This window comes from Macrobrachium rosenbergii, chromosome 27, assembly GCF_040412425.1.
Source record: "Macrobrachium rosenbergii isolate ZJJX-2024 chromosome 27, ASM4041242v1, whole genome shotgun sequence".
Classification (NCBI taxonomy): domain Eukaryota; kingdom Metazoa; phylum Arthropoda; class Malacostraca; order Decapoda; family Palaemonidae; genus Macrobrachium; species Macrobrachium rosenbergii.
Genome location: NC_089767.1, coordinates 25363947 through 25374508, shown reverse-complemented (window position 1 = coordinate 25374508; position 10562 = coordinate 25363947). Strand labels below are relative to the sequence as shown.

The following is a 10562-nucleotide window of genomic DNA, read 5'->3' as shown; positions in this document are numbered from 1 at the left end:
TATATATATATATATATATATATATATATATATATATATATATATATATATATATATATATATATATATATATATACTGATATAAGACAAGTATCGTGCATCTCCAGTAAAGAAATATGATATATTTTAAAAACTCAGTTGAAAAAACAGTTAGCTGCTTAAACAGCTGGCTGACCTGAGTTAAGGTAGTTCAAAGTGTTATTTTTGAATTTGATGGGATTATGAACAAGAGTCTGAAATAAAAAAAGGTCTTTATCCTGATCCCCAAGCAATATTCACTACTCTTATTTGGTCTTGTTGCTGGAAAGATATGAATTCACGTCTTGTTGAACTCATCTTGGAATTCAATAGCCTGACTTCTAACTAGACAACATCAAGAAATAAACGCTCTTGGCTGATGTCTATAGTTAGGTTTCAGCATATTGCAAAGATGTAGGTTTTCTTTACTTTTAGCTTTAAGATTTCTTATAAATAATAATTCGATTAATTACTTAAATCCTGTATTCTGATCATGGTGTTAGTAATTACTATTTTCTGCCATGATAACCTCTCACCAACACTACACACACATACACACATACTGTATATATATGTGTGAGTGTGTGTGTTTGTCTATATATGGATTTGTATAAGTATATATATAGATAGATATATAATGTTTATATATAATATATATATATATATATATATATATATATATATATATATATATATATATATATATATATATATATATATATATATATTATCATTACTCTTCTTTCAGTCATGGCTAGGAATACTGCTCTCCATGATCATCTTTATCTTTTCTTTATTCCTAGTACAACACGGATACAATTTTTTCCTTCAGGAGAAAAGGTGAGGTCTAAGATACATCTGATACATTCTGAGCAAAAATGATTTTCATATTCGAGAACAGGATTGTTGAAAACTCTACAATAGTTATTAAAGGACCAAGAAGTTCATTATTGCTTGTCTAACATAAAAAAAATTTATTGAAATTGTTCTGCTGTCTGTTAATAAACGTCAAACTATGGTGAGGGAATATGCAATGAAATAATAAAACCCTCGTTGTTTCTGTCAGTTACCTGTTCTTTAATCCAGCAACAATTTCCTGTTCTTTAAATCTAGTAACGTTAGCATTTGGGTTAGCAAAATTTTCGGGAACTGATGGAAATAGACTCTAAAACTTAATTTTGTAAATATTTCTGCTGGAATTTTATTTGTAAACATTCGCTTTTACCCCATGTAATGATTTTCTCTAAACTGTCAGCGCCGAGGGATACAGAATTTTCCAAGTAAATAGCAAGAGGAATCTTTGTAAAATTATTTTCTCTGTAACATAAGGACGCAAACTAAAACTGTTTCATTCCAGCACTGACCTTTCTCCTTACGAAAGCAACGGCGAGACGAACCAGCCGCTAAAATCAAAGGATTCAGCTATGGACAACGCTGGCATGTGGACTCTTGCTATACTTCTGTCCCAGCGTAAGTCATGTGGCGTAATGTACACTTCTACGATTATTACACTGCTGTCCCAGCATAAGTCATGGGACGCAAATGTACGCTTCTACGATTACTACACTTCTGTCCCAGCGTAAGTCAGGTAGCGTAAATGTATGCTTGTACGATTACTACACTTCTGTCCCAGCGTAAGTCAGGTGGCATAAATGTACGCTTGTGCGCTTACTACACTTCTGTTCCAGCGTAAGTTATGTGGCGTAAATGCATGCTTCTACGGTTACTATACCTCTGTCCCAGCGTAAGTCATGGGGCGCAAATGTACGCTTGGGTGATTACTACACTTCTGTCCCAGGGTAAGTCAGGCGGCGTAAATGTACTCTATGATTACTACACTTCTGTCCCAGCGTAAGTCAGGCGGCGTAAATGTACGCTTGCGCAATTACAACACTTCTGTCCAAGCGTCAGTCAGGTGTCGTAAATGTACGCTTGTGCAATTACTACACTTCTGTCGTAGCATAAGTCATGTGACGTAGATGTACTCTTCTACGATTACTACACTTCTGTCCCATCGTAAGTCAGGCGGTGTAAATGTACGCTTGTGCGATTACTACACTTATGTCCCAGCGTAAGTCAGGTGTGGTAAATGCACGTTTGTGCAATTACTACACTTCTGTCCTAGCATAAGTCATGTGACGTAGATGTACTCTTCTACGATTACTACACATCTGTCCCGGCATAAGTCAGGTGGTGTAAATGTACGCTTGTGCGATTACTACACTTCTGTCCCAGCGTAAGTCAGGTGGCGTAAATGCACGTTTGTGCAATTACTACACTTCTGTCCTAGCATAAGTCATGTGGCGATGTACTTTCACGATTACTACACTTCTGTCCCAGTGTAAGTCATGTGGCGTAAATGTACGATTGTACGATTACTACACTTCTGTCCCAGCATAAGTCATGTGACGTAAATGCACGCTTGTACGATTACTACACTTCTGTCCCAGCATAAGTCATGTGGCGTAAATGTACGCTTGTATGATTACTACACTTCTGTCCCAGCGTAAGTCAGGTGGCGTAAATGTACGCTTGTACGATTAGTACACTTCTGTCCCAGCGTAAGTCAGGTGGCGTAAATGCACGCTTGTGCGATTGCTACACTTCTGTCCCAGCATAAGTAAGTAAATGTGGCGTCTCGAAATACTTCCGTCCCAGCATAAGTCATGGGGCGCAAATGTACGTGTACTTACTACACTTCTGTCCCAGCGAAGGTCAGGTGGCGTAAATGTACGCTTGTACGATCATTACACTTCTGAAGCGTGTCAGGCGATTAATTTCCCAGCTGATGTATTATTAGTACACTTCTGTCCCAGCGTAAGTCAGGTGGTAGTATTATTATTCGATTACTACAAACTGTCCCAGATATCAACTGTAAATGTATTATTGAAGACAAACATCAGGTGGCGTAAACTGATGATCATTAAAACGTTCTTTAATCAGCTTCATGATTATTTTTCACTGGTGTATTATTATTGGCTAAAACTTCAGATATCAAATGGAATATTATTATTGAAGAAAACATCAGATTATAACTAATATATTACTATTCACTAAAACGTCGGATATAAGCTCTTGTATTATTATTCGCCATTACTGCAGATTTCAACTGGTTTATTGTCATTCACTAAAACATCAGATTGCAATTGGTATATTTTTATTCACCAAAACTTCATATATCAACTGGCGTATTATTATTCACTAAATTATCAGACTGCAATTGGTGTATTATTATTCATCAAAACCTCAGATATCAACTGGTGTATTATTATTCACTAAAACATCAGATTTCAATTGATGTATTATTTTTCACTAAAACGTCAGATTTCAACTGGTGTATTATTATTCACTGAAACGCCAGATTGCAATTGGTATATTATTATTCACCAAAACTTCATATATCAACTGGTTTATTATTATTCACTAAAATATCAGATTACAGTTGATGTATTATTTTTCACTAAAACGTCAGATTTCAACTGGCATTATTATTCACTTCACTAAAACGTCAGATTTGAATTGGTGTACTATTATTCACTAAAAAGTCGGATATCAATTCGCTCTGATTCAGATTTCAATTGGTGTATTATTATTCATTAAAGCGCCAGATTGCGACAACTGTAATATCATACACTAAAACTTCAGATTTCAACTGGTTTATCATTATGCTGAAACTCAGAATGGCAAATGACTGTATTACTATTCACTAAAACGTTAGATTGCAACTGGCTCAAAACAATTCTCTAAAACGTCTAATTGCAACTGGTGCATTACTGTTCTCTAAAACGTCTAAATGCAAATGGTGCATTACTATTCTCTAAAACGCCAGGTTTCAACTGTTGTATTATTATTCACTAAAAATGTCATTGCCTAAAGGCATTCTCGAAGTTTGTAAGCTTACAAGCATTCCAGCTTGTTAAGGGACTTGCCTCTTGACCAGATATTTTTGTATTCTTAATGAGCAAATCAAAGGATTCTGGATACAAAGAAGACACAGCAGTGGTGGTTCCACCCTTGTTTGGATTATACGGTTTGACTACCATGTTGAAAAGCTCACGCGCACAATTCTGAGTTAGCAGTTGCTATAGTATAGGACTAATGGGTTAATGTAAGAGTTAGCAGTTGCTGAAGTATAGGAGTAATCAGTTAATGCAAGAGTTAGCAGTTGCTGAAGTATAGGAGTAATCAGTTAATGTAAGAGTTAGCAGTTGCTGAAGTATAGACTAATCAGCTAATGTAAGAGTTAGCAGTTGCTGAAGTATAGGACTAATCAGTTAATGTAAGCCGGAGAGAACTGATGTGTGACAACAACTCATGTGATGGCATAAATTATATTTCTCATTTTAAAGCATACAGCTTTAAAAGCAGAGAATCATCTGAAAAACGCACCCTTAACTAATTGTCACTATTGTAGTTTACTTAACAAATCTGCATAAACATTGTTTAAATGATCTTTCTATCTCTCATAATTATCACTATATAATAAATTACAATCATCTTTCAGTATAGTACCCTGGCAAGCAACCTCATCTGAATTTCTTTCTGGTACTCTTGTCGTAACACGAATACACACACATTATATATATATATATATATATATATATATATATATATATATATATATATATATATATATATATATATATATATATATATATATATACTATATATATATACATATATATACATATATATATATATATATATGTATATATACACGTACTGTACATTTTTTATATAATATGTGACGATTTATTCACATCATATTCTAATTTCAGCGTCAATTCAAACGCCTTCGGGAGGTTCTCTTCGCGTCTTGAGCACCGTATGGTTGATGATGTCGTTTATCCTCGTGACGGTCTATCGGTCGAATCTGAAGGCCATGCTGATTCTGCCCAAGGTCGTCCTTCCATTTGACAACCTCGAACAGCTGACGGAAACTGGCCTTCGAGTCTGGACGCCAGCTGGCTCTATTCTGCACAGTGCTGTTGAGGTTGGTTCATAAGAGATTTCTTGAATTCAGTTGAATTGAATATAGAATTTAGGCCAAAGGCCAAGCACTGGGACCTATGAGGTCATTCAGAGCTGAAACGGAAATTGTCAGTAAAAGGTTTGAAAGGTGTAACAGGAGGAAAACCTCGCAGTTGCACTATGAATTATTGTTAGGAAAGGGTGGAAAATAAGATGGAAGACGGAATATGAAAGGAGATACTGTAAAAGGAAAGAAAGAAGTTGCAGCTAGGGGCCGAAGGCACGCTGCAAAGAATCTTAAGTAATGCCTACAGTGGCACTAACCCCGTACGGGGGAGATTTCTTGAAGGCAAACATCATAAAGGTCTTGAGGTGTTACGTTATGCTGAGTCAAAAAACTCTGCTCTAACGCAGCGGTTAAGTAGAAGTGGCAGTCTTATCTAGATTTGTTTGTTGGGCAGTAATCCCCAGCTGTTTGTTTTCCCACAGTCTGGTATCGCTCACTGACATTGGTTAAAATCTTGCTAGCCATAGCCAGCTCTCTACAGAAAAAATAATTATGCTCGAAATGTCAGGCTTCTCGCTGGTTATCAAGCAAAAATTGCTGGTTATAAACGCATAATCAGATACAGATGCCAGTGTCCTGTTAGGTTTATTCATTGTCATCTATTTTTTTGTTTTTGTTTAGAATCACAACTGAGTAAAATGTATACAATGCATACCCTCTTTTGAAAAAATTTTCATAAAGCATTCTTCTCAACCTTGCAAAATAAGTTTGTTGTCTATTTTAGTACATTGCAAAGATAAATACAGAATTCATAGTAGCCAACCCTAGCATTTTCTTCAATGTTAGAAATTTTTGGTCAAAGAGAGAGAGAGAGAGAGAGAGAGAGAGAGAGAGAGAGAGAGAGCTGTTTGTTCTTGGTTTTGTCTCCTACAGCAATGTCGTTTCATTTCCACAAAAAAAAAAAAAATGCATTTTCTATCGTATGTTAAGAAGCAAATATCTGTAATACGCTCTATGAGACACATGCACTAAATGTCTAAAAAAAAAATTTCATTAAAACACTTATCAAAACATTTTATATGATTTCCACGGAGAATTACTGGTTTTACTTTACCAGTAATTTTTATTTATATAAAAAAGTTTTCAATAAAAATGTCCAGATCTTTTTCTAGATAGTGACCCCCGTTGGTTTTAACCCAGTATGTATCACCTTTGCGGCGTGTTTAGTACAAGCCCGTTGGGGATTACCGTGAAAACAAACAAAAGACTGTAAATATCATAAAAATAATGACCCCCAAGAAATATTAGTCCTAGATGACGACCCCCGAAAACCCTTGGGGGTCACTATCTAGAAAAATCTAAATGTTCTTACCAGCTATAAGTATTTGAACTATGAGGAAGCTAATGCCAAAATTCCTGACCTCACAGAACTCTCCCAAAGACTCCATATTAGGTCGACTGAAGAAGCAGATGATAGGGCTCGACGGACCTATGAACATCTCGTGGGGCATTTGGGGCATGACCCAAGGGGAGTTCGTCTTCACAGCTCCTGTGTCTGCTTTGGCACAAATCACCCACAGCTCTTTTTCAAAGGTACTCCTAATACTTATGATGGAGTTTCTGTTTCAGGTGTTCCACGACGTCTCTTGCGTCAAGGATATTCTTCTTGTGTTTGTGACATAATAATAATAATAATAATAATAATAATAATAATAATAATAATAATAATAATAATAATAATAATAATAATAATAATAATAATAATAATAATAATAATAACTAATTACACAAGAAAAATCCTCAGTTACATAGTAAATTGTGTTACTATGTAAAAGATTAAAACAATTTGCTATATAATTTTGGATTTTTCTTGTATAACTATTTTTTATTTTTCGAGATTGTAATTAATAATAATAATAATAATAATAATAATAATAATAATAATAATAATAATAATAATAATAATAATAATAATAATAATAATAATAATATCCTTTATTCCAGCTCTTGTCTATATACATGGAATATACAAGGTAGAGACAACACAATACACCCAATTAGATACATGAAATAAAAGGATAAAAATAGTAATCGGTTATTCCCAAACAGTTACTAAAGTAATAGTTATAATAGTATTCATAACAATAGTTATGGCAATAATAATGTTGAAATCATATTAATAATAAGAAAATGAATAAGAATCTACTTATTGTCAGAAAAAGTCTCTCTTATTTTGTGGAGATGCTGCATGCACAGTATAGGTCAGAAACGGTGTATATATACACACGTACACAGATACATATGGCCTCTTCCTTCAACAGGGATGAAGCTATTTAAAAAAAAACAGTCATCACAGATTATATATTTAATCAGTAGACTCAAGATTAGTTTTCCTTACAAGACCAATTTCATTAAATTAGGAACTTCATGTAGTTACAAGAACTAAATCAAAGCACTTCTTCTAAAACGTGTATGTTTTCCCAGTATGAAAAAAAGTATTTCTACTTTTAATCTTATATTTTTCCTATAAACTAACGAAGACTGGGCGCTGCGACACGTACGCAATATCCGAGAGCTTTCTCCGGACGACTCTGGCTTGCATTCTTCTGCAAAAGGGCTCACCATGGAAAGCTAAACTTGACCCTATGTAAGTTATTAGAAATGACCAAACTTATGTAACCACATTTTCTCAAGATTGGGTATTTTAAATGAATGTGTTTAAATAGGTGGAGTATTAGGAGATGTACCTGATTATTCTTTGCCTGAAACAGAAGTTAGGAATACTGAATTTCAAGTTAGAGAGGAAGAGGTGAATATTTAGGTGTAAGGTGAATTAAGGCAAATGGATTTAAAAAGGAGGAATGGGAAGAAGTATGAGAAAATGGATTAAAAACTGGTTATGGTGAAAGGCAGAAATATAAGGAGTCCAGCCGTGGGTAAAATTCCAGGATGAGGTTATAGAGTTATCAGAGAGTGTGTGGTTTTAGGCTAGATGGAGAGAACAGAGGCAGAGCTGAATGATACAAGAGTGGAAGGGGTTAATGGTACTTAGGTGTAGAGAGAGAGAGAGAGAGAGAGAGAGAGAGAGAGAGAGAGAGAGAGAGAGAGAGAGAGAGCACCTCTAAAAGTGAAAAGATTTCAAATTAAGAGGGTGACATCACTGCTTGATTGGAAGATTCCTAGAATTAATAAAAAGTGGTTCCATTTCACTAATATCTAAACAGTCCTTCCATAATTACAAGGTCAAATATTCTTGCCCCCTCACAAATTTAAATGTTTCGAGTGTCTTCATTCAATGCTGTGCTGTGCCAGGATCGTTCGCCTGCGGGAGTCGGGGATCCTGGACTACATCTACAAGAAAGGCGTCCACAATGCAACAGAATGTCTCAAGCCAGTCAGTTCTCTTGGCACTCCTAATCTGCGCCCGATGGACCTGGGAGATTTCTATGGTGTCTTTATGGTGTATGCTGGAGGTGAGGACAATGAATTCTCTTTCTAAATACGCTTTGTGTCTTTGAATAAAGAGACTTACAATGGTCTCTGCTATTGTCCGTTAGCAGTTGGTCAGGCATTGCGATTACTAACAAGTCATTTTCTTCTTCATCCTTCGACTGCCAGGAATGTTCGCTGCTGTCGTGTCCTTCGCCATTGAAATCCTAAGTGGAAGAAGGACAACTCCAGAATTCCAGAGGTTCTCACTTGCTGGCTTTCGGAGGGCTACGGGAAATAAAGGACCATAAAAAGACAGTTGAATTACAGCTAAATGGCTAAGGTTGCACATTCCATGTTTGCCAGCCTGAAAATATGACAACAATAAAAACATTTATTTAGAGGAAACAAATGATTCGTCTGGAGTTATATGTTGTTCTCAACTCACTCATTTGTTTTCAACATAAATATTTAGCACAGTAAAGTGTATGAAAACAAAATAAATGTTGTTAGGTATCGGAGAAGACGATAATTATAGCAATTCAGGAATCTATGGTTAAATTTCATGAGGTGTGCAAAAGTTGTTAGATAACCCAGATATCTAACCTATGAGAAGGCTACTTGACTACTACCTGACTAGTTTGTCAATATGTACAGCTCAAGTACTGAGAAGATGTAGGGCAATCAAGAACAAAGTTGACATTTAAGTTTATCAAAAGAAATCTGATATCAATATCGTATGCTCCTGAAACAATGCTTAACTATTATATCACAAAATGAAGTAGGGCACATTACCTCACTATACACAATATGCACATTCAAAAATGATGATCTCCTCAGCAACAGTAGAAGGTTTCAGAGTTGAAACAAAAGATCTGATAATCTATAATTTTGAAGTATCTCAAATATAATTCATTCAAAATCAAAACATTTCATTCTTTGGATATAATTAACACATGATCACGTTTTTCACAGAAATAAATTTCTGACTTCCAAAACACAAGTCAGTTGGTAGCGCCCTTGCCTTTCATTTACGAGACCTGGGTTCAATCCCGATGCTAGTCATAAATTTATTCCATACTCTGTTTATCACTTTCAGGAACAAATTGAATAGGTAATTATTTCTGTAAAGTTCAGACCAAAATTAAATTGAAAAGCTGAAATAAAGCAATTTGAAAAACCTGTTTTGTTTTGATTTGAAATACCTGATGATCAGAGTAGAAAACGGCTAAAATCTTAATGAAGCTCAAGTTATTTGTCGGAAATGGTAAAGTTCCAGAATTAAAGCATTCACTTATATAGGTGAAGAAAACAGTGTTTGTTTCAGCATAACCAATTGCAAAACAATAGTATAAAAGAGATCCTGGTACCAAGCATGTTACACGGTCTGCTCAGAACGATCAATGCGCTGAAGGAACATGATTATTATTGAGTTACTCTGCAGTGACACAGATTGTGTCATTTAATGTCATCCACAGAATTTGGCTTTTTAATAAAACTGATAATGATAACACCTGACGATTGATCAATTCAAGTGAATGAATGCAAATGAAAAAGTTTTACAATTTCTGAGAAAAATGGACTTTTTCTAACGTTCAGTTTCATTCCCCATAAACCGTATTGATTTGCAGTTCAGGAACCTCGGGGTTCATAAGAAATAGATAGTGACTGTTCTGCTGACCTTACAGTCTTTTATGACAATTTGGGCTACTTTCTCTTTGCGCTGAATGATAAGTTTAGCCATAATAACTTGATAAAGTATGTGTTGAAAATAATAAAATGAAATTCAGGGTAGATACAATCATAGCAAGAAGAATGATCTTAATACATATGTTATATTTTCTGCACATTAAAAGCTTCATAATGAATCTATGATGATTAGTTTACATAATTTAAAAAAATTGGTTAGGAATTGTGAAAGGAGTGTACTGTAGATGTAACAAGAGAGAGAGAGAGAGAGAGAGAGAGAGAGAGAGAGAGAGAGAGAGAGAGAGAGAGAGAGAGAGAGAGAGAGAGAGCAAAACTGACGATATATCATTTTGTTAAGTGATCAACCTAGCATTCCACTTTTGGATCCCGGATTAGTCATTAACTAGAAAACAGAAGGAAAAAAGGGGGAAATTTACATTGTATACAA

General features: G+C 35.0%; 1 protein-coding gene across 1 annotated transcript in view; it reads left to right on the top strand.

Moving 5' to 3' along the window:
• The window catches only part of LOC136853315 (glutamate receptor ionotropic, kainate glr-3-like), a 14084-nt gene extending 5560 nt beyond the window's left edge, over positions 1–8524 (top strand). Inside the window, exons 4-8 of the mRNA XM_067128677.1 lie at positions 851–858; positions 1376–1597; positions 1762–1817; positions 4797–5015; positions 8239–8524. Of these exons, the coding sequence (XP_066984778.1) occupies positions 851–858; positions 1376–1597; positions 1762–1817; positions 4797–5015; positions 8239–8495 (762 nt within the window). The 3' untranslated portion in view covers positions 8496–8524. The remainder of the gene's footprint in view (positions 1–850; positions 859–1375; positions 1598–1761; positions 1818–4796; positions 5016–8238) is intronic.
• The last annotated feature ends 2038 nt before the right edge of the window (positions 8525–10562 follow it).